Genomic DNA, 22,762 nt, shown 5'->3' with positions numbered 1-22,762 from the left:
AGAACTGCAGTGACGGTGGGCATTCGAGGTCTGGGCGGCATCACCGCACGCAGCTTTGCTCTCTCAGAGGAATGGATTTGGGCACGGAGGGCTCAGAAACGACGGCTGCAGCCCAGGGTGCAGCGTCCTGAGTCCTGGCTGTGCCGTCATGGTGAATGTGCACAACAGAACCCTCCTGACCTTTGGCTATCTGTAAATAGATGGGCCGGATCAGGTGAGCGCAGGCAGCCTCGGTGCTGCTGCAGCAGGAGTGGGACTGACTGCTCTCCCTTTGTTCTGCTTACGGCATTCACCAAAAATGAGACTTCTGCTCCACTTGGAAGCGACGCTGCGACCTGACGGCACGCACGGCTCAGCCCACCCCCGGACCCCTTCGCCTGTGCAAGGCAGGAAATTGCTCAAACCCTGCGGCCAAAAATGGAAATCTCATCCTGGATGGTGCCGTTCACCGCCCAGCAGCGGGGCTCTGGGCAGCAGGACGCCCCCATCCCCACAGATGGGGCAGCGCAGAGCTCCTCAAAGCCATTCCTGTGCGAGAGCCCCAGTGCACAGCGCTGCCATGGGAAAGCTGGGGGTTCTCGTGGTGTCTGGGCACTGCTGGGCACTGTGAGCAGGGGCCAATAAGAGCTCCTGTCAGTGGGATGGGGAGCAGCCAAAAGGAGAAGAGAACAGAGGGAAGCGGCTGCAAGCCCCCACCCCAAGCTCCCCCCTGGGTGGGCTCTGGGCAATGAGAAGTGCTTTGAGATTTGGAGCAGCTGGCGAGCGGCCCCAAAACCACTGCGGGGCGGAGGGATGGACCCTGCTGACACCCCTGGGGGTGTTGGGCCTCCAGGGGTCCCCAGCGCTGTTGGTTCATGGCTGAGCTGGGGAGAGCCGCCAGCTAGCCAACATCCCAACGTCCCACCTCAGCCAGGAGGATGGAGGAGGAGGAACAGAGCGGCTCCCGGAGGGGCGATGCTGGGGGAAGGGTCTGCCTGGAGCTGCTCTGCAATGAGACCCTCCAGCATCGCCCCAAGCCACAGCCAAGGAATGCATGCAGGGTGCGTGGGGTCCAAGAGCAGCAGCTCCCATGCAGGGAGCTCAGATTGCAACACACCGCATGACATCAGCGGCACCTCGTGAGCCAGCTTCAGCCCAGCGTTGCATCAGCACTGCAGGCACGTGAGCACCTGGCCCTGCATCCCCAGGCTGAGCTGTGCGACACGGAGCAGGCAGACTCCCCAAGGCCAGCAGGATTCCCTCCCTGATCCCCTCCTGCCACAAAGCTTGGAGCAGAGGCAGCGTTGGCCGTCGGTGCCCCCCGTTGGGCTGTGCATTTTTGGGGCACCGCTGCAGCCCCCCAGCAGCTTCCATCTCAGCGCTTCACCGCCGGAGTCAGGAGCAGAATGGATCCATGCTGGGCTCACAAAGACGAAGCACAGGGCAGCGTTTGCTCCCCCGAATCACAGGCTCACAAGAATGAGCAGCGCAGGTGGATGCTGTGCCTTCCCCTCCACGATGGGATTTCCTGCGGTGCCACAGCACGGCACACTGCAGCTCCACAGCTCACATCCTTCCTTCCTGCCCTGCTCCAGCCCCACGTGGGACTTCGTGCCCAGCTGCAGACAAGCTGCTCCCACCCCCCAAAAGGCACCTCCAGAAATCCAAATCCCGTTCAAGAACAGCACGAGGCAGAGTTAAACTCTTTATTTACTTTGAAACACGGGTTTAAGTTCTCAGTTACAAAGTCCAGTGGAGCAACAGCGAGCAGAGGGAATGCGAGCGGCCCTTTGTGACACAGCCCTTCGTGGCACACAGACTGGTAGGGGTTACAAGGCACTGCAAGAACACACTGTGGAGAACAGAAGCCCCCACAGATTTGAAGCTGTAGCTCCAGGAGTCCTGCGAGCACAGATGGGCAACACCAGAGAGCTCCACTCAGCCCACAGCGACGTCGGCACAACAGGAGGGCAGGGGGCAGAGCAGCACTGGGACACACAGCACCTCAGGACAGACAGAGCCCCAAAGGTTCGCTCTCCCCAAGCAATGAGGATCCCCCCCCCCCCTTTCCCTTTGTCACATCCCAGTGCATTGCAGGAAACCCCCAGAGCCCAATGCAGTGCGGCTCATGGAGAGCACAAGGGGGTGAAGGAGCTGGGAGCCCCCAACCCCCCCAGAGGGGCCCTCAGCCCCCAGCGCTCCGCTCTGCTCCCCCAGCGCAGGACAAGGCACTCCCTGTTCATCAAAGTAAACATCTGCAATGGAAGAAGCTGGTGCAGTGTGAGACCTGAACGCGTGGTTAAGGAGCACGGAGTTGTGTTTGAGGGCAGCGCGCAGCTTCGTTCCCTAGCGTGAATTCCTGTTGGGTGTTTGCTTCTCTGCTTTGCCTTCAGACAGATGGACAGAGCAGCTCTCGGCTTTCTGCTCGCTCGATGAACTGCCAGCATCCTCAGCTTTGTTGGAGGTCTGGCAGAACACCACCAGGGCCTCGTCAGGCACCAACCAGGCACGGACACAACCTGTAAGTGCACTTATACCACTTTGCTGCTGCAAAGAGCCACCTGCTGCCCACCGGCACCCGCTTCAAGCAGCCCAATTCAGAGCCACGGGACGCAGCAGCACAGCACCCTGTGCTGGAACTGAGGCACTGGAAGGTTCAGCATTGCCTGCGAGGTGCTGAGACTCCGAATGCAGCACCTGAGCGCGCTGCTGAGGTCAGTAAACATGAAGGAAAGCAGCCCCCCCCTGCAGACCCCCCCTCTGCTCCCGCATGGAGACGGTGCTCGGTTTGAATCCGCTCTGAGCTCTTCTCACAGCTCTCAGCCTCCACCCTCAGCCCCACATCACAACCACAGAACACCTCCCACCATCCCTCCACATTTCTGTCCCTCCCCGTTGCTGCTGTGCTCAGACACAGTCGGGTTGGGGAGAGCTCCAAATCAGCGAGAACTGCTTCTGCCACGCCTGGGTTTGGCACCGCGGTGACGCAGAGATGCCAGCAGCTTTGGGCTGCGCCCCCAGCCTCCCCACCGAGCATCCTGCAGGTAAAGGAGCTTTGAAGCTCATATTTCCTTTTTGCTGTTTCGTACAACAGATGATCGCGTGGAGCCCAAAGGCAACACCTCCCCACATCGCAGGCCCCCAGGGATGAAGGAGTTCTCGGGTACCTGGAGCTCCTCACCGCCTTCCGCAGCGTTTAATAACCAAAGCCCTGACACCAACGACCCCCCAGCACCGCAGCCAGCCCCGCTCCCCTCCACCACCACCTCAATACGTGGCACCAGAGCCCACATGGGAACCCCCCTCATTCTCTCTCCCACACAAAACGCCCTCACCCCACTTCTCAGCTCACCACCACAGACCATTCTGATCCTGAAGCACCGCCTTCAAACATCACCGACCGCAGGCGCCGCCGCCAGCGCTCAACCTGACCGACCCACGCTCCTTCGTGCGCCCACCTGCAGCCAGCAGTGGGGCTCCATCAGTGCAAACCAGCAAATCCCCTCCGCTGATACCTGGCAGACAAAGCAGACGCTCAGCAGCCCCGCATCGCATCTGAACCACAAACAGCCCGAGCTGCAGAGACCCCCAGGGGCCACCACCATCACCGACGGCAGAGAAGAGCTCAGAATCAGTTCATCCAACAACAACGACAAGGAAAAAGCTTTAAAAACAAAGCAAAAGCGTTTAATTTAGGTCAGATTAAACAAACTCAGCTCAACGCCATCTTTAAAAGGTTTCGCTACCCGAAACGCCGCTACCGCCCCGACACCCTCTGAGGACTAACCAGCCACAAAATAATCAGGAAACCCAAAAGATTATACAATAAATTACGTCTCTAAGGGACTGCCAGCACAGCTCTGCCACAAAGACCCAACACAGCATCTCCCCCCTCTCATAGCCCAGCAGCTACGACAGACCAACAGCTCCACCCAAGCGCAGCGGAGCCGCACGAAGAGCTCGACTATTTGGGAGCTGCCCCGAGCCACAGATACTTAAACTAAATATTAAATAGAATAAATTACACATCTGAAAGCCTGCCACGACTGATGGGCACTGCGTGGTGTCCCAGTGCCAAGGACAGCATTGACTTGGAAGGCAAAGTGGGGCAGGACAGCGTTCCCCCCTGCACCCAAAGCAGGTCGGATGGGGCCCTGGGCAGCCTGGCACCGTGTGAAAGGTGGAGGCTGGCAGCCCTGCGTGCAGCAGGGGGTTGGAGCTTCACAATCCTTCCAACCCAAAGCATTCTATGATTCCCTGCACCCAGTGCCTCTGCTGTGGGACCCGAGGCCCATCCTCACTGCGGCAGAACCATTCATCACCAGGAAAACAGAAGGAACGATGCTCCAGACCTTGCACAAAGATTATTCTGTACGTGGTTTTACATGCAAACGGCCAGCAGCTGCGCGTGGGCTCCCAGAGCAGCTCTGAGATGCGAGGTGCCCTTTGGCAGCTCTCCCTGGCAGCCACGTGGCAGCGCCAGCGATGGGCACTGAAGTTAAACATTACTCCCCACCCAACCTTTAACGGGAACAAAAGTTCACAGCGAAGGAAGTTATAAATTACTCAGCCTTCGCCTTAAAAATAACAGCCAGCACCAAGAGATCGCGATAAAGATCTCCTGCGGAGAAAGTGGCCTTTAGCAGAGCTCCTCCGCAGCGAGGCGGGCGCTGAGCGCAGCGTGGGGCCGGGAGGGCAGCCCTGAGCCAGCACTGAGGACGCCTGGAAGGACTTGGTGTGAGCTCAGATCGCTCCGTGTCCAAACAGCCATCTGAGCCGCGACCCAACACGCAGCCTTTCCACCTGCAGCCGCAGCAGCAAGGCCCCCAATGGAGAAAGCAGCCACCTTCTCCGTTCAAAAGCAGTTTCTGAGGCCCCTCGTCCCCAGCAAGCAGTTTTGTCATTTTCTCACGCTGTCCCAACTAATTTCAGTTGCACTTTCGCATTAGGACCTACAATTCGGGCCAACGAGGAGAAACGAAATGAGACAGAAGGAAAGCAAACCTTCCAACTCAACAAGGAGTCGTTAGAAGATGGGGTTATCGATTCCCTGCAGCCAAACACTGAGCCTGGCCAAGGAACTTCCCTTCTGTGCAGGCTGGCAGCGCTCAGCAGCCATCGCTTGGCCAGAGATGAGCTGTGGGGAAAGCACGGCACGCGTGCTCCAGGAATGAGCAGCTGCAGGTGTTGTGTTAGAGAAGGGATCTCGATTTCTTCATTGAAATACACACGTTTGGCCACAAGAAAAAAAAAGAGAGAAGAAAAAAAAGTCAATTTCTGGACGTGGGGTTTCCATTTTTGAAGTCTCCAATCCTCGCCTCGTCTCGCACACAGCGTTGTTCCTCCCACACCTCAGGGGGGACGTTTAGGAAGTGCAACAGCAGGACGGCTCCCGCCTGCTTTCAGTGTTCGTGCTGACAATTGATTTTGTCTTCAGAATGCTCCAAAACGTCGAGCATCTCCTCGATGATGGCCTGCAGCGCCCGGCCCAGCTGCTCCGCGCTGTACGGCTTCCCCAGCGGAGGCACATGGACAAAAGCCGACCTCCCGCAGCTCTGGTATAAGGAAGTGTAGTAAGTGAAGTCACACAGGTACCTGAAACATAAAAACAGAGCTGATTTAGCAACATGTGACAAATAAAGCGTGCAAACTGCAGGACACAGCGAGCCGTGTTATCGCTCGGCGTTGCATCAACATCCTGCAATAAAAAGTGCAATGCAAGTCAGGCTGAAGCAGCGGCACGCTCACAGCACCTAAACTAGGACAAAACACAAAGACTGCGTGCTTTCCCAGCACCAGTGTGTGACCACGGGACAGAGCAGTGCCAGCACTGAGTGTAGCTGAGCACACAGTGAGCAGGCACTGCAGGCACAGCAGGCACTGCAAGCACTGCAGGCACAGCATGGACAGCAGGCACTGCACAGACAGCAGGCACTGCAGGCACAGCAGGCACTGCAGGCACTGGAGGCACTGGAGGCACAGCAGGCACAGCACAGACAGCAGGCACTGCAGGCACTGCATTCACTGCACAGACAGCAGGCACTGCACAGACAGCAGGCACTGCAGCACATGCCTGCTTCCTGCAGTTCACTTTGCCCCATACCTGCCAGCATCCTTAGAGATGGTGACGGTGACGTCCAGCCCCAGTGCTGAGACCCTCCTGCAAACCACGTCCATGTCAATGATGGAGTCGATGCACTCTGGGCCGCCTTCGACGCAGCACTGAGAGCCTGGGCAGAAACGGCAGTTGTCTAAGCCCTTATAACCCACATTATGGCCACACTTCTCCAGAGTGACAGTGGTAGCCATACCCGACACACCTACATGCACCACCAACTGCGAGAGAAAAGAAACACGTTACATCAACCAGCAGCCTGCAGTGCACTGAGCACCAGCAGAGCCTCCGCCTGAGCCCCTGCACGGCCAGCACACAGCCAGCCACTGTAGCAACCGACAGCACAAAACCATTCTCGTTTTGTCCCCGACCCTCAGCTCTAATTAATTACGGCACAGAGCGGAGCTGCCCTGGCAGCCCTGTGTGCTGAGCTCCCATTAACTGCAGCACTGCACTTTGAGCCACAAAACGCTGCAAATCCAGGTGCTTGGAAAGAGCAAAGGATGCAGCAGAGGACGCAGCACCGAACGCAGCTGGCAGCACAGAGCTGCACGGTGCTCACTGCACACACGTCGGCTCCATCTCTTCTCCCTTCACTCACTCACTTGTGGACTGTGCTTTTTCCACAGTGCAGGGATGAGTCTCTGCACTGTCTGATATTCCACCGGGACTTCATAGACATGCAGATCCACGCCATCTCGCAGCCCGAGCTTCTCCAGCTCCTAGGAACACGTGGGAAGGAAGGAACAGAGCAGGGTGGTCAGGTCCAGGTGGGGCAGCGCTGGGTGAGCAGTGTGAACATGCACTGCTGGGAGCACAGTGCAGAACACGCAGGACCTGCGCAGCTCCCCCCAAAGCCACGGCACAGCAGTGACAGCTCTACTGCTGGTTTCATCTCACAGAAGAGTGGGGTCCCATGAAGGAGAGGCTGAAGGGCAGAGCTGTGAGGGCCTCAGGGCAGCTCCCCGCCTGCGCTCACACGGTTTGTTCTGCTCAGGCAGCGCAGGGCTGAGCAATCTGACCGCACTGAACTGATGGGAGCTACACCAGCAACTCCCACGCTAAAAAAAAATACATGAAAATAATAAGGAAAAGGGTTGGCTTCATTATTTTCAGCAGTGACTCCTATTCAGCTCTCGGAAGAAGCAGACGAAGCAGCAGTGAGAGCAGCCCCAGCTGCTACCTGCATGAGAGCAGCAGCAGCCATCAGTCTCCCCTCCTGCTCCAAGCTGCGAAGGCTCCCTGCACTGAGTCCTGCGTGACAACCAGTGATGCTAAGTGATATTTCACCACATCTTTGCACAAATCCACCTTCCAAACGCTGGCTGCTTTACCCAGCACCTTAACGAAGTCATTTGTTCACACATGAGAGCACTCACACACAAGGCAGCCTCTTTAGGAAGAGCTCTGCAGCATTACTTGTAGGAATTCATCACTGCTCCTCCACGGAGCTCCCGAATCCCAGCACTCTGCACTGCTCACAGCTCCCTCTCACAGCCCTCCACTCTCTAATAAAGATGTACTCTGGCCCCCAGACAACTCATTATCCACTGCCTTGTATACCTGACAAACACAGAAAAACGAACACGTCTGACCCATTCCCTGACCCCCGGACAATGGGCTTCTTTGTGAGCCCTTAATATCCCTATCAGGTCTGTCTAGACACCCTGACAGCCATTGTGCTGCTCCCTGACCTCTCCACTGAGCCCTGGCACAGCCAGACGCGCTCTGCTGGGATGGGACGGGGATGGTGGGATGGGGATGGTGGGATGGGGATGGTGATGGTGGGATGGGATGGGGATGGTGGGACATGATGGTGGGACAGGGATGGTGGGACAGGATGGTGGTTCAGGACACACCTGGGCCATGCTGGCACCGCATCCCACACCACTTCCTGCACAGCTGCCGAGAGCCTCCAACCAAACGTTACAGAGATCAAAGCGTGGCACAGCACAGGTGGGAGGCAGAGCGTTACTGCTGCGAGCTGTGAGGAGTTATCAGCCCCTCTGATCCATCTGGGATCTCTCTCCTGAGCACCCAGCTCATTTATTTAGCCCTTTTTATTTAACGCCCCTGAAGGTGAGGCATTCTCTGTGTTCGCTGTGTGTAAAAAATAACAGAGCTTCAAAACTGAGCAGCGACACCAGGAGTTCACAGAATCGCACGGCTTCAGTGCAGGAAAAGGCACCACAGCTGTGCTCTGTGTCAGAGCCCAAACAACACCAGGAAAGAAAAGCAGGGAATCTTATCCTGGGGATGCGGGATAATAAAAGATGCAATAAAGCAGAACTGGCTCAGCCCCGGAGCTAGAAAGGATTTAGGAAGATTGTTTAATTGATTTTTCTTCTATTAAAATGCAGATCACACCGTCTGGGGCTCAGCAACTCAGACGCCTTTGTGTCCACGCTGCTCCATGAGGGCCCCGTCTGAGCCGCACAAAGCCCACCTCGGCCGGCTCAAAGCCGTGCTGTTCCTTTTTGTCTGGGCCCCTCGGGCTGAGACGGGGTGAGGGGAGGGGGATGTGGGCACAGGGCTCCTGGCTGCAGGATGGACCGCAGGGAGGTGGGTCCTGCTGCTGCTTTCCCTTCCCAAAGCAGCCCTGAGCAATGCAAGCTGAAGATGCGCTCAGTTGGTTCGGTGTGGGGCTGCTCCTCGTCGCGCATCAACGTCAGCTTTGCTCCTGCAGGAACAGCACAGCAGCCGCCTCTCATCCTGTCCCACACACACAGCGCCCTGCTGGGCATCTCTAGCAGAAAACCAGGAAACAAGAGCTGACGTGGCGTGAGGAAGAAGCAACCAAACCAGCGGCCTCATGGCCGCCCTTCAGTAACACGCCGTCCTCCCCAGCCTTGGCTGAGCAACTCGGGTGCATTCAGCCCCAGAGGCTCTCAGAGCCAAAGGTTTCCTCTCCCCTCACCAGTCAGCGCGTTGGACATCTGGACATCGGCTGACTGTAATTGATTAGAGCTTGAGATTTAATTTAAAAGCATTCTGAAGAAGATATTAATCCCCGAGCTCTGAAGGGAAGAGAGACGTGTTGGGGAGAGAAGCAGATCCAGTTTCCTGGGCAGCTGTACTAAAAGGCACCGTGAATTCCCAACGGCTTTGTCATTAACCACCTCCAGGAGCAACAAATAAGGGAGAATCGGCAGAATGTGACAGTGCTGCCCAAGCTGATGCTTTACAGAACATCACAGAGCGCCCTCAGCCCTGCTTAGCAGGGCGTTCTGATCTGCTCAAGCAATGCCACTCCATGAGCACTTCAACCACGGCCCCACGTGCTGAGCCCCATTACAGCTGGGAGGGCTTAAAGGTCAACCTGCTCACCCAGACCCAGGCTGCAGCGGAGAGAGAAACGTACAAATTCCTTTCTGTTTATTTATTTTGAATTCCCTCTGCTAAGTGGTGGAGAAAGACTGCGGGCTCCGTGCACCATTCAACTCCTCTGAAGCGCAGGGAGTCAGCCTGGGGGCTCCTTATCTGCCTCTGCTCTACGAACCTGATCTCACCATGTTCTACCAGCATGGGGATTGTAGAGGTGGACAAAACATCACCCAGCTGAGTGCCTGGACATGGGGCGAGCCGGCCTCAGTGCACAGAGCAGAATCAGGGCTGAAACGCGTGCAGGCAGGGGACGGTGCTGCTCCAAGGCCGAAGTTACAGCCTTACCTGCACTGCAATCCAGCTGGCGTTGACGGCGTGCTCTCCAAAGGGTCCAAACCCTGAAAGAGAAGAAAAGCCCCCTGTGAGCAGCTGAGCCCTGCAGCTTGGACTGCAGCTGCCCTCTGCGCTTCTTGGATTTATGTGCTCTGAAAGAAAACCCACTGCTTGTAACACCCAGTCCCTACTGGAGGTGCATTTTCTCCTTGCTGACCAGGCTAGGAACACTTGTTAGCTACAGAGCAGTGGAGTGATGGCACAGAACGAGGATCGTGATTGGAGCTTCTAACCCTGACAGTAACAGCCCACAGCAGATGCTTCCACAAACAAGTCTGCCTCCAGTGCCCCTCTGCTCACACCTTCACCAACATCTCTGCTGCCTTAAGAGGAACCAACCAGAACACTGCTGACCCTCCTACACCGAGCACCAAAGGTTATGACAGCACTATAAAAACACTTAACTCCCCTCATCTGCATTTCCTAATGAGTAACTCAGAGTTAACTAGTAATCCATAACATCTTTTCCTGAGCAAGCACACAAAGGTTAGGCATTTATCTGGGCGCAGGGTCAATATGCTCTAATTTAAGATGTCAGAGCTACCCCACGAGCCCAATGCAATCAGGAGGCACACATTTCATCTAAGCTGAAAGGACCGAGAGGGACCACAAATATTACATGACACACTAATGGAAACCTCCCGTGTGCTGCCAGCAGAAGGCGAGGGCTGAGGTTACGCCGCACACGACGGCACCAGGGCTTTGTACAGCATGGGCTCAGCGCCGGCCATCCCAACCAAAGCCTCCAAGTTGAACCACAGTCAGTATCTCCCCAGAATAAATCTCCTGGAGGCTCCCATGAGATCCAAATGCAGACGTTGTTTCCCCATAGCGATGAGAGACACCAAACACAGCCTCTTGTTGGGACGGCTTCCCTACAAAGCACACCGGAGGGCTGCAGCTCTCCAGGTGCCCCCAGCATAACCAAAACCTCTCGTTCTGAGCCCAGCTGAGCCGGCACAAAGCCCCTCTCACTCATCTCCGCACCGATTCCTTTCACGGCAGATGAGCAACTTTCTCTGCAGCACCAAAGTGGCCGCAGCCATCCCATCCCACGTCCACCACGGGGCCCTGCAGGCACACAGCACTGAGCCCTCCGTGCAGACCTGTACGGGATTATCTCCTTACGGAGTTGTAAAAGAGAAACGGCACAGGAATGAGGCTTGCCCTCAGCGTGACACGCACAGCACTGAATGGGAACTCAGCGTGACATCGGCCATGTGCTATCACGGGCAGATCCAGCGAAATAAGCTCTGAATTTCAGAAGCAGTTCCCCCCCGGTGCAGAAGACGGGAAACAAAAGTACTGCGGGGATCGGGGGGAGCTCTCGGCTGACGGGTTGTGTCTGCTCACCGCTCAGCGCAGCCCCCGGGCTGGGAACGCTGCGCTGTGACACGCGGGGACCGCGCTGGCCGTGGGGCCGCTGCTCTCGGGACACCGAAAGGGTTCGTGGCATGGGGATGGAGGCGGCACGGCGTCCCCAGGCACCAAACCTCCTCCGTTCTCCCGCAGCCCCCCGGACCTCCCCAGGGCGAACCGGCGCCGGTCCCCGCTGCAGCCCATCGCAAAGGAGCGCGGCAGCAGCACCGCCCCCCCAAGGCAGCCCGCACCCCTCGGCAGCACCTCGTGCCCCGGGCAGCTCCTGCCAGCCCCTCCCCAGCCCCGCACCCCCAGCGGGACCCCAGGGCTCACCTCACACCCCCCCCGATCTCCCCCGTGCCCCTCACCGCCCCCCTCCCCAATCCCGCAGCGCAGCCCCCAGCGCCCGCCACCGCCCCCCGCTTACATAAGGGAAGCGGAGCCCACCTGGCCGCCCCCTCCCCGCTCTCCCGCCCCGGTCCCGCCGCCCGTACCCGTCACCACCACCGCCCGCCGCGGTTTCTCCATCTCCGCTCCCACCCTGCCCGCGGCCGCACCGCACTGAGCGAGCGGCTCCGCACGGTCATAGAGCGCGCTCCGCCCCGACGCCCAGAGCGGCGCCGCGCGGCCATAGAGTGCGCGCCGCCCCGACGCCCAGAGCGGCCCCGCGCGGCCATAGAGTGCGCGCCGCCTCGCTGCCTAGAGCGGCTCCTGAGCGCCGCTTGCGCCGCCGGGAGAAAAGCGCGAGGCCGGTGGTAGCGGCCAACTAGGCCGCCTCGACTCTGGGTCCCCCCGAGCTCCTGGGGCGGCAGCGGAGGTGGAGCGGTCCGCAAGGGGCTGAGCCCAGAGCCGCCTCACGGGCTTATCGCGAAAGCGCGGGCTCGAGCTAGTTAAACCCATACAGAACGCTACGGTGGTTTCACGCCCAGCTTTCCCGATCCTGCTGGGCTCGTGCTGGTGGAGTCCCGAGAGGAACGGAACGGAACAGAACGGGCCCGCGGGGCCAGCTGGGAACGCCGCCGCTTCCCGCCCCGCTTTTCAATTTACGGCACTGTCGTGACGCAGCGGACCGGCGGCCCCGGCGATGCTTTACGGCAGAGGTCGGGTCCTGCGCGTTGATTGGCTCCGCGGTGGCCGCGCCGCGCTCTGATTGGCCCCGCGCGGAGCCGGGGGCGGTTTGAGCGGCAGTGCCGGGCGCGGCGGCGGCTCCGCGGTTCCGGCACGATGGTGAGTGCGGGCCTGGGCCGGGCGGCAGTGGGCAGTGGGCGGCGGGCGGCGGGCCTGGGAATCCCCGCCGCTCTGGGGAGTCTGTGTGGAAATACAGGCGGTCCCCGCGCCCCGGTTCCTGAGGCCTCTCTCTCTTTCCCCCGCAGCTGCCCCTGTCGTTGCTGAAGACGGCGCAGAACCACCCCATGGTGAGTCCCGGCCCTCCCGTCCCACTCCCGTTGCGGCCTCGGGCTCGGCGCTATCCTGCCGGGCCCGGTGTCCACGTGGTGACCCCCGCTTCTTTCAGCTGGTGGAGCTGAAGAACGGAGAGACGTACAACGGGCACCTGGTGAGCTGTGACAACTGGATGAACATCAACCTGCGGGAGGTCATCTGCACCTCACGGGTAAGGAGCGGCGCGGCTGCTCGGTGCTGGGACCCCCGTTGTGCCCAGAGACCCCCCGTGCTGGCAGCCCCTCACCTCCAGCCCTGCAGCTGAGTGGGGCTTGCAGAGATCCTCAATCCTCTGTGTTGCTTTTGCCCCGAGTGTGAATGTAACGCAGCTATTTGTGAGCTGTAAGAAACAAATGAGCCCAATGGCGGGGCAGGGTGAGAGCGCTCGGTGTGGAGGGCTGGTGACAGGTCCTGTTCTGGTGCTGAGCTGCATTCTCGGTGCCTGCTCCATGCAGTCCCATCAAGCACAGCGCTGGCTTTTGTCAGCGCCTGCCTCTCGCCCTCTAACTCCACTTCAAAAATAATCAGGGCCTCTTGTTTACCCGGGTTGTGCCTCGTCTGGTACTTTTGCCCATGGCCAAAGGTGCTCCAGAAGATTGGGATCTGTGCTTTGAGTTCTGACCTCAGCCAGAAGTGTCTGGTCTTGTCCCTGCCAGCCTGTGCCTGGCCACGTTCCCGCTGCTGTCTGTGTCTGAGAACACCAGAGGTCTGTGAGAGAGGCTGTCAGGGAAACCCTTCTTCTCTGGAAAACCCTTCTGCAGCCTTTTGTGCCTGTTGGACCCACGGCAGGAAGGTATTGGCCAATACTGCTGGGGCACGGAGACGTTTGCACGTAAGCATGACCGAGCAAATGTTTAAGAAGGACCTTAAGGGCAGGGAAGTGAGCCCTAAAAATGTGCAGATCCCCAAATTGGCGGGGCAGATAAATTCTGCGGGAAGGGGTGGCAGCGGCAAAGCCTTATTAGTGCTTGCAGAACGGGGGACGCCGGCCTTTAATACTGCTTCCTCAGAAAGCGGCTTTGTGCTGCTGGGGGCAGAGCGCTTCCCCAGCATTTATTCCCACCGAGCGCCCTGCAGTTCACTCCCAGCCCCGAATGCCCCCGCAGCGCTGCCGGAAGCCCTTCCTGGCGGCACGGTGGGGATCAGCCACTAGATGGCACGGAGCGGCGGCGGCTGTTTACCCCGGAGCTGGAACGAGGAAGCCGGGGACCTGGCTCCATCCCTTCCTGCTTCGGGAGCCAAAGTGCAGCCGGGCGGATCCAGGCAGGGTGGGGTTTTGCTGGGTGCCTGTTTGAAGAAGGCTGCTCCTCCGCCTTGTCTCGCACACACGGGACTTGTCTGTGCGTGCGGCGTCGCCCCAAATAACTCCGGAGCGGAGGGGGAACGACTTGATCCTGGAGAGGTGAAACGAGGCATTCTGGTTTCACCCACTCCCCTGGGACAATCGTGGACGCTTTGTCCACGTGTGATGGTTGTGAGGAGCCCGTGTGCAGCCCAGCCCTGCAGCAGAGCAGAGCCGAGCGCACGAGGCTCCGTCCCTCCTCCCGCTTACATCAGTTGTTATTCAGCTTTCACATGCAGTTCCTATTCCCACAGCCACAGGAGCTGAAGCCCTGATGGGCCGTGGCCTAGCAAAGCCCTGAAACTGCCTTAAACAAAACACAGAGGCAGCTGCTCCGTCACTTGGCACCCGAAGGTTTATTTTAACGCGATCTTTAAGCTCTTGTTTTCCACAGCCGCGGTTCCTGCGCGCTGCTGGGCGCAGCCCACACCCAGCTGGACGCTGCCCTGCTGCTCAATCCACAGCGCAGAGGAGTGCAGTCGTTAGGTGACTCTGGCTGGGGTTTCTGCAGGGGAAATGTGTGCCTTTGCCTCTGCTGGAACAGCCCTGCGTTGCCGGAGTTCGGTGCTCGCAGCAGCTGTGTGTAACTCGCCACGTTTCCCTCTCCAGTCCCACTTTCGATTCTCTTCTTGTATGAGAAGCAAAGGGAAGGTGCTGTTTCCTCAGCCTCTCCTTCCTTCGTTTTCTGTGAGAGTCAAAGGCAGTTGTGGACGGGCTGAAACATCAGCGGCTTGTGGCTGAACACCCCCCGCCCCCAGCAGGCTGCAGCTTACACTTCCAGAAAAGATTGTTGTATCTGTCCCACTCTCCAGAAGTGATGGAAATATTCAAGTGCCAAAAAAGCAACGTAAGAGCACGTGGCCCTTGTTCTCAGCCTAACGCGCTGCTCCCCAACAGGACGGCGACAAGTTCTGGAGGATGCCGGAGTGTTACATCCGTGGCAGCACAATCAAATACCTGCGGATCCCCGATGAAATCATCGACATGGTGAAAGAGGAGGTGGTCTCCAAGGGCAGAGGCCGTGGGGGGATGCAACAGCAGAAGCAACAGAAAGGCCGTGGCGTTGGAGGTGCTGGACGAGGTAACAACAATCCTTTCTGCTTTTCAGTTCAGAGAGGGGTGGCTGGAATTCCTGCCTTTGAATTTCACTTGTTGTGCAAGGAAGGGCCGATGCTTCTCAGCTTTGAACCCGGAGCTGTTGATGTGTGAGAAGCTGGAGCTGCTGCTGGGCAAGATCTAGTTGAGTGAGTGTGTTGTCTGGCTTGAAAGGCAGCCTCTGCCAAAGAGCAGCGAGGAGACGTGCCAGGGATGAGCCTCGTTCCTGGGCTGGGCAGGAGCTTAAGAGGCTCTCCGTCTGTTTGTGCCCCTCCTGGCTGCTTGCAGAATGCAGCCCCACCAAACTCCTGGTGTCTGTTAGCTTTGCAAACCTGGGAGGGAAAGAAGTGGCTGTTCTGTCTGAAATCAGACTTGAATTTGGCCACCCTCGTGGTAGGAAAAGGCCACCTTTACTGCCATTAGGATGGGACTCCTCATCCTGCGGTCTGCCGATTTCTTCTTTATTTTTAACCTAAGTTATCTGAAGGTTTGTTTTCTTCCTGCTCCAAATTAATATTTCTTGTTTCTGATAAAAGGTTGCCACTTACACAGAAATAGGCCGGCCCAGCTCTCCCTTCCTCGTTCCATTTCTCGTGGCTGGGTTATCTTGGAGCACTTCAGCCTGGGGAAATATTTGCCCTTTCTGAGCACAGTGCTGCTGGATGCCTGAGCAGCATTTCTCCCTTGTGCTCACACCTCCTGCCACGTCTTTGCAATTCACTTTGTGGTCGCTGTGCTCAGCCCCAGGGATCTTCAGTGCGGGCTGAGCCTGCAGTGGGAGCTTAAATGCCAGACAAACTTCCTTGCTACAACAAAACTGAGTTCAAATGGGGGGATCTGGGTTTTAAAAGGATCCACGGAGCGCCCTTAACGAGCAGCAGGATGTGAGGAGCCCCAAGAGAAGGCTGGGGGGCCTGGTGTCACACTGGGACACACCGAGAGCTGCATCCACATCTCCCAGATGCAGGAGGAAAATCCCTCTGCCATGGCTGCTCCCTGTGCTGCCTCTGAGCACACAGGAGTGACCTTTACCATTCTGAAGGCGCCTTTTATTTTTCCTTCTTCCCTTTTTGGAGTCCAAAGCATTTGGCACAGCGGCTTTTTGGATACGGTTATTTGGACAAATGTTTCAGCTGAAGTATTTTCTGTGCTGTGGAAATATCCACCTTGTGGAGAGAGTTCTGTTTGAGGTGGAGTTCCCTGCTGTTTTGATGTGCAGCTTAAATTCGCTGATGGAATATTTTAAAGGGAAGCTTTGGCATTTGCTAATTAGCTAAGAGGTTTGGCTCTCATTACCGAGACATTAAGGGGGAAGAAAAAAAGGGCAGGACAATTTTGTTGAGAGGCCAGCAGGCAGAAGTAAAGCTATAATTGTGCAGGCAGTTGAAAGGATTATTGTTCCTGACACTGGTAATCCTTCGTCTTCTTGCCTTGCCCAGCACACAAGCAGTGCAGTCGCTGCTCAGCCTCTCAGGCTGCTCGCAGGGCTCCAGCTGCTTCCCAGGGGCTGCAGGGTTAGGAGCAGCCTCCTTCCTCTCTGCTTTGGATGCATCTCAGCTGAACGAGCAGAGCTGCAGAGCGAGCCGCTCCGATTGCAGCGGATCAGAGTGGGAGGCAGGGCTGCAGGCATCAGCAGCTCTCAGGGCAGAGAGGAGCACAGCAATGGGGCACCGGGGTGCCTGGGACTCATCACAGCCCCCAGGTCCTGCTGCCTTCGTGCTCCCTCTGCGTGCTGCTGGATCACCCCGTCCACAAGCGAGGCGGTGACAGACGTGGATGTGTTTTCTCTGTTTTGTAGCCTTGAAAGCGAGTCGCCCTCTTTGCTGCTTTTGGATTGGTTGTACAGCTTTCAGGGGCACAGCATGATGCTGATCCCACTGCTGACAGGCGCTCGGTTTAAAACTGGGTCTCTCTGCCTTGGTTTCGTTTTCCAAAAGAGGTAAACTTGAATTTATGTCGATTCGCAGCCTGCCAGAGGGCACATTAAAGCACCAGAGAGGTACTGCTGAACTTGCTGGTGACGGGAGGTAAGCTTGTGCCCCTGGTGAACGCAGACAGGCTCTGGAGTTGGTGAGGGAGAAGTGTAAAAGTCGCCTCTCTGCCTCCAAGAAAGGCCACAGAACAATCCCACCTCTGGGCAAACTAACAAACAGCGAAGCTGTGGGAGATGTTACAGGCTGACTCTGATGCTGTTCTCTCTCTGCTCTTTCTCCTCACCCTGCAGGTGTGTTTGGGGGCCGTGGCCGAGGAATACCGGGCAGCGGAAGAGGCCAGCAGGAAAAAAAGCCGGGCAGGCAATCGGCGAAGCAGTGAGGGGCTGCGTGAGCCCCGGCCAGGGACAGAGCGCAGCGCTCCTCAGTGCCACCTCAGGATGGCCATGGGTTCAAATCCTTCAACCTCTGCTCCTCCGTCAGTCGATCCGTGCCCGAATCGCGTTGTTCGGAAGCCCCTCGCTGTTCGATCTGATCAAGTGCAGCTCTGGGCTTCTTTTAGCCAGCCAGCCTGTAATTGGAAATGTTTAAAAAAGAACCGCTCGCGGTTAAGGACCTGACTTCAGCACTATTGAATCTGTTGGGATCTCTGTTTTAATTTACAAGCATCTCCTGGGCGCTGGGAGATCTGAGGCAAACACTTTCGGGCTCGGTCGTGTGGCTGGTTTGGTTTTCATTTCGTTTTGTCTTCTAACACTTGGCACACAGCAATGTCTCACCTGCTCACAGGCGCAGCGTTTTGGTTTAAAAGCACTGAACTTGAGGAGATGGTGCCTTTAGTGAGCGGCCGCAGGGGTTTGTTTGGTCGTGTTTGAACACAGCAAACCTTCAGGCTGCCTCCTTGCCCTCCTTTTGGGCAGTCTGTCTGTCTCTGGCCTTGGCTTAAAGGAGAACCGGCACGGATTTCGCTTTGGGCTTCAAGGGTTGTTTCCAAGAGAGCTTTGTGACGAGCGAGGGTTTCCCAATTAGTGTATAGCTAATTTGACTTCAGATTAGAAGTTCCCTTGAAAGGAAATGCTTCTCTGTGTTTTCTTCTGAAAGGCTGCAGCGCCCCTCGCTCCTCTCTGTTTGTTTTCAGGTTGTGTTTTCTTTTTTTTCTTCCTGAAAGCAATCGAGCCGTTCAAACAAAATGTTCTGTTTCTTTTTCCCCGTGTCGAAGCTCCCTCCCTTGTGACACAGAGTCTGATTCCCGAGTTCCCAAGCACGTTCCCTGTGATACGCAGGGATTGACTTTGCTGCCATTGTCATTTTGTTTTCTGGTAGCTGCTCAGACCTTTTCCCCTGGGGGGGGGGGGTTGTTCCTCTCCTGCAGCTGAAGGAAGGTCCTTTGGCCTTCAGCTCAGGCTGCTCTGAGTCTTCCATCCCACGGGGTGCAGAGCAAACACCCCCAAAAAATCATGGCTGATCCCAAATGAAAGTCTGTATGGGGGGGGGGGGGGGATGGGGGGGGAGAAAGGGGCTCTGGGCCTTGCCTGAACTCTTGAGAATGACTGAAACGGTTTAATTTGGGGTAAAAGCAGATACTGTAACTCATTCTTAAAAGGTCTGTTGGTTTTGTGGTGTTTGGTTGTTTGCTTCCCCCTCCCCCCCACCGATTTCCATCTTGAAACCTCCCTGCCATCACCACTGGTGGGAAAACGAGTCCAGCACACGCTTTTATCTGCACTTATTTTCTTTAACGTTTATAAGACTTGTGCAGAGCAGCAGGCAGCAATAAATCGCCAACCTGCTGCCGACGCTTTCCTTCCTGTGCCGGCTGCTCAGTGCAGAGCCCCGCTGCGCTCAGTGCTCTGTGCTCAGCCCTGCTGTCAGCACCAAGGGATCGGGCCGCAGTGCTGCTGTTCCCCCAGCTGGGTCCCTTTCTGGGAGCGCTGCCTTCTGCCCAGCGCTGGGACTGGGCTGCGTGTCCTCCCTGCTGGAAACTCGCTCCCAGTAAACACCGATGTGGCATTTCAGTGCAGCACGGCCCCAGCCCTGTGTCAGACTTTCCCTTCCCTCCCTTCCAGTCCCTGCCTCCAGCCACACCAGCTCCACGCTGCAGCTGCCCGTGTGAAGGAGGAAATGCAGTGGGCTGCCTGGAGTGACGGGCTGTGCTGAGGTGATGAAGCACCCCAAATGATGGGAATTTGGCTCTGGCTCGTGGCAGAGTTGTCCACAGCCTCCTGCCACTCCGCAAAGCTCTGCTGCTGTTCTGCTTTCACTTCAGCGCTCCCTTAGCAGCCCTCCCTCAGCTCTTCCCCCTGCGTTTCACCGCCTCTGCAGGCACGCTGGTCCCTGTGCGCAGGCAGCATCCTGTGCCGTCCTCGCAGCTCTGTGGCCTCCTGTGCTCCCCAAACCCCTTCCTGCCCCACAAGTGCCGAGAGGACGAAGCCCCAGCGCTCTGCGGTGACGCGGGAGGAGGAAAAACAGCTCCAGGCTCAGCGTGGGGCTGCACTGTGGCCACCACAGTGACCCCACGGCCCCGTCCTGGTCCCCAGCTGTCAGCCGTGCCGTTTGGTGGGGCCGTGTCCCGCAGTGACTCACAGTGCTGCGCTGGCTGGGGAGGCAGCAGCACAGGAATAGTTACACCGCAGCCGCCTGCGACGCGGAGGGAGTGGCTGCTGAAATATTTCAGGGCTGTGCTAAGCAACTAAAAATACACGTCAAACCCTCCTCCTCCTCCTCGTTTTTCCTTTTTTATTATTATTATTTTTTTTCTCCTCTTGTTTTGGATCATTCTGGGCCCTGGGGGCAGCGCAGCCCCTCTGTGCTCCCCATGGGGGTTCAGGGCAGTGGTTCTGTTTTCCCGGCCCGGTTCTTCCCTCCCAGCCCACAGTGGTGACTCAGGGCGGCCCTGGGGCAGGTGGGAGCCTTCGGGTCGGCACCGGGCTCTCATGTGCTGGCACCGCGTGGGGCTGCACTTCAAGCAAGGCCCAGATGTAAGAGATTTAGGGAACGTTCTGGGGAAATGGGGTCAGCGTGCTGAGGTGTGAGGCCGGCGTTTGCGGTGGTGCTCAGGACCTCGCCGGGGTGTGCAAAGCTTAACAGAGCCCAGGGACATCAGGGGGAAAGGAGGCACACAGCACGAGGGGACACCGCTGTGTTGGCTGGGGACACCGCAGGGCTGCGGCCTTTGTGAAGTGCTGGCTGGGACAAGGAAGCTGCGAGTGGGGAGCGCCTGGAATCGGGGACGTGAGGCTGAGCCTTGCGAGGCTCCTGGCTCCGCCGCGGCCTGATGAGCAGCACCCGGGATGGGGACTCGTGGGGCGGTCGGGGCTGCGGCTCACGGCCCCCACGGCGCACCGCCCGGCCCCATCTGTGGCCCCTCGAGGCCGGAAGGCCCGAACCGGCCGTGCGGGCCGCGCCCGTAATGATGGGGTTGGGCGGGAAGGCCCAGCCCGGCCCCGGGGCCTCGCTCCCCGCCCGCCCCGGGCCGCAGCACCGCGATGGGCGATGGGGGAGGCGCGGGGGGGGGGCGGTCGGTTCGTCTCCCCGCGGCCATCCGTAGGGGGGGGGGGGGAGGGGGGGGGGCGCTATCCGCCGCACGCGGGCGGTGACGTCAGCACTGACGCCGCACCGCCCCCTCAGCCGCCCGCGGGCTCAGCCGTGACGCGCGGGGCCGCCGCTGCCGCCGCACCCCCGCCGTGCCGCCTCGGAGCGGAGAGTACGGGGAGGGGAGGGGGGGAGACCGGGGCGCGACGCACGGCGGGGACTCTGCGGCGCGGCCCGACCCACCGCCCATACGGAGGGAAGGCCGCGGCCCGCCGCCCCTCCTCCCTTTGTGCCCGTGAGTCCCGGCGGGGCCCACGTGCGGCCCCTCCCCCGCCATGACGTCAGCCCGGCGGCCCTCGCGCTGTTGTGCGCCGTTCCCCGGCGGTCGCCGTGGCGACGGCGGAGCCAGGAGGGGGCGTGGCCGCCCGCCCGGTCGCCGTGGCGACGGCGGAGCCAGGAGGGGGCGTGGCCGCCCGCCACCGCGTTTCCCCCGCCCCGGGGGGCGGAGCCGCGCCCCTTATGCAAATCGCGGCGAGCTAGGACGTCATGTGCAGCCAATGGCAGCGCCGCGCGGTGAGGTCACCGCCGCCGCGCCGCCGTATTTAAACCGGCGCGGGGGCCGCGGCGGCGGCAGACGCGTGTGTGCGCGCGGAGGAGCGGGGCCGCGGCCGGTGGCACCGCCGCCTCCCCCGCCCTCCCCTCCCCCCCGGCAGCGCCGCGCTCGGCCCCGCGCCCCCTCCTTCACGGCGCTCCCCCCCCGCCCCGTTCCCCCGCAGCCGGGCGGGGGAGGAGGATGGAAACACCCTTCTACCATGATGATGTGTTGAGCGGCCTCGGCGGCGGCTTCGCTCCGACCTCCGGCAGCAGCGGGCTCCTCCTGCCCTTCCCCGGCGGCAGCATGATGAAGAAGGACGCGCTCGGCCTGGCGCTGCCCGAGCAGGTGGCGGCGGCGCTGAAGGCCCCGGGAGCGGCGGCGGCGGCGGCGGCGGCGGGCGCGGCGGGCGGAGAGGCGGCGGCGGGGCTGCTGGGTTCCGCCGAGCTGGGGCTGCTGAAGCTGGCGTCGCCCGAGTTGGAGCGCCTCATCATCCAGTCCAACGGGCTGGTGACCACCACGCCGACCAGCGGGCAGTTCCTCTACCCCAAAGCGGCCGCCTCGGAGGAGCAGGAGTTCGCCGAGGGCTTCGTGAAGGCGCTGGAGGACTTGCACAAGCAGAACCAGTTGGGCGGCGGCGGCGGCCCCAACGGGGGAGCGGCGGCGGCGGCGGGAGGAGGCGGCGGAGGCGGCGGCGGCGGAGGAGAGCTGCCCGCGGCCGGCCTGGCCCCGGAGCCGCCCGTGTACGCCAACCTCAGTACGTACCCCGCCGTCAGCTACGCCGCCGAGCCCGGCCCGTTCGCGGCCCCGCCGCCCCGGCTGCCTCCTCCCCCCCCGCCGCCGCTGAAGGACGAGCCGCAGATCGTGCCCGAGGTGCCGAGCTTCGGAGAGAGCCCTCCGCTGTCCCCCATCGATATGGACACGCAGGAGCGCATCAAAGCGGAGCGGAAACGGCTGAGGAACCGCATCGCCGCCTCCAAGTGCCGCAAGAGGAAACTGGAGCGCATCTCCCGCCTGGAGGAGAAGGTGAAGAGCCTCAAGAGCCAGAACACGGAACTGGCCTCCACCGCCAGCCTGCTCCGCGAGCAGGTGGCCCAGCTCAAGCAGAAGGTGCTCAGCCACGTCAACAGCGGCTGCCAGCTCCTCCCGCAGCACCAGCACCAGGTGCCGGCGTACTGAGGGCCGACGGAACCCCCCGTGCCCGCGCGGCGGCCGAAGGACAGAAGGACCCAACCGCCTCCCCCCCCCCCCATCACCGGGCCTGGCGGCGGACCGAGGGGAACTGGGGGAGAAGCGCGGATTGTGGGGGGAAGCGGCTGCGCGCAGCGCCCCCGTGTGGGCTGGGGGACTGGCGGACTGAGGGGCTCCTGAGGGCGCCCCCCTGTGGGCTGGGGGACTTTGCCCCCATCTCGGACCTGGGGGGGGCAGAAAGACTGAGGGGTTTTTGGGGTGACCCCGTTCTCTGCCCCGCAACGGACTTTGAGGGGCCCCCGAGCGCGGCCCCCCCCCCCGCGCCGAGCGGCTGCGGTTTGCAGGGCCCCGCGAGGCCTCTGCCCCGCCACATTCCATTGAGGCCCCGCAGTAAAAACGCCGCTCAGGAGCCGCCTGTGCGCTGTGTGCATCGATTGGGGGGAGAAGGAACCGGGAACGGGCGGCGGGAG

The 22,762-nt window shown here is 59.7% G+C and overlaps 3 protein-coding genes across 6 annotated transcripts; 2 read left to right on the top strand and 1 right to left on the bottom strand.

Moving 5' to 3' along the window:
* Positions 1-1,671: 1,671 nt before the first annotated feature.
* On the bottom strand, positions 1,672-12,193 carry PGPEP1 (pyroglutamyl-peptidase I). 4 transcript variants are annotated; one of them, XM_048927879.1, is made up of 5 exons: positions 12,073-12,193; positions 9,764-9,816; positions 6,700-6,816; positions 6,083-6,315; positions 1,672-5,574 (listed from the first exon to the last, which is right to left on the bottom strand). In XM_048927879.1, the coding sequence occupies exons 4-5, from the start codon at positions 6,286-6,288 to the stop codon at positions 5,382-5,384; spliced, it is 399 nt and encodes a 132-aa protein (XP_048783836.1). In that variant the 5' UTR covers positions 6,289-6,315; positions 6,700-6,816; positions 9,764-9,816; positions 12,073-12,193; the 3' UTR covers positions 1,672-5,381. The 4 variants fall into 4 exon arrangements, with proteins under 4 accessions (XP_048783836.1, XP_048783835.1, XP_048783834.1 ...); XM_048927878.1 differs by lacking the exon at positions 12,073-12,193 and adding an exon at positions 11,665-12,065 and having other exon boundaries at positions 6,083-6,209; XM_048927877.1 differs by lacking the exon at positions 12,073-12,193 and adding an exon at positions 11,665-12,062.
* Positions 12,194-12,282: 89 nt separating this feature from the next.
* LSM4 (LSM4 homolog, U6 small nuclear RNA and mRNA degradation associated) lies at positions 12,283-17,749 on the top strand. Its single transcript, XM_048927884.1, has 5 exons — positions 12,283-12,397; positions 12,544-12,585; positions 12,684-12,782; positions 14,850-15,033; positions 17,272-17,749. The coding sequence occupies exons 1-5, from the start codon at positions 12,395-12,397 to the stop codon at positions 17,358-17,360; spliced, it is 417 nt and encodes a 138-aa protein (XP_048783841.1). The 5' UTR covers positions 12,283-12,394; the 3' UTR covers positions 17,361-17,749.
* Positions 17,750-21,203: 3,454 nt separating this feature from the next.
* JUND (JunD proto-oncogene, AP-1 transcription factor subunit) lies at positions 21,204-22,701 on the top strand. Its single transcript, XM_048927871.1, has one exon. It carries the CDS (start codon positions 21,303-21,305, stop codon positions 22,278-22,280), a length of 978 nt encoding a protein of 325 aa, XP_048783828.1. The 5' UTR covers positions 21,204-21,302; the 3' UTR covers positions 22,281-22,701.
* Positions 22,702-22,762: the final 61 nt, after the last annotated feature.

This window comes from Lagopus muta, chromosome 26, assembly GCF_023343835.1.
Source record: "Lagopus muta isolate bLagMut1 chromosome 26, bLagMut1 primary, whole genome shotgun sequence".
Taxonomy (NCBI): Eukaryota; Metazoa; Chordata; class Aves; order Galliformes; family Phasianidae; genus Lagopus; species Lagopus muta.
Note: the sequence above shows the minus strand (reverse complement) of the source record. Positions and strands in the feature narration are given on the sequence as shown.

Excerpts from the sequence above, each read along its gene's own strand:
- PGPEP1 (XM_048927877.1), bottom strand. The coding sequence starts at position 11,698 with ATGGAGAAACCGCGGCGGGCGGTGGTGGTGACGG. Across the intron at positions 9,817-11,664 it reads GCGGGCGGTGGTGGTGACGG|GGTTTGGACCCTTTGGAGAG; the intron begins GTACGGGCGGCG and ends CTTCTCTTTCAG. Across the intron at positions 5,575-6,082 it reads ATCTCTAAGGATGCTGGCAG|GTACCTGTGTGACTTCACTT; the intron begins GTATGGGGCAAA and ends TTTATGTTTCAG.
- LSM4 (XM_048927884.1), top strand. Across the intron at positions 12,586-12,683 it reads CGGCGCAGAACCACCCCATG|CTGGTGGAGCTGAAGAACGG; the intron begins GTGAGTCCCGGC and ends CGCTTCTTTCAG. Across the intron at positions 15,034-17,271 it reads CGTTGGAGGTGCTGGACGAG|GTGTGTTTGGGGGCCGTGGC; the intron begins GTAACAACAATC and ends CTCACCCTGCAG.
- JUND (XM_048927871.1), top strand. The coding sequence starts at position 21,303 with ATGGAAACACCCTTCTACCATGATGATGTGTTGAGCGGCCTCGGCGGC.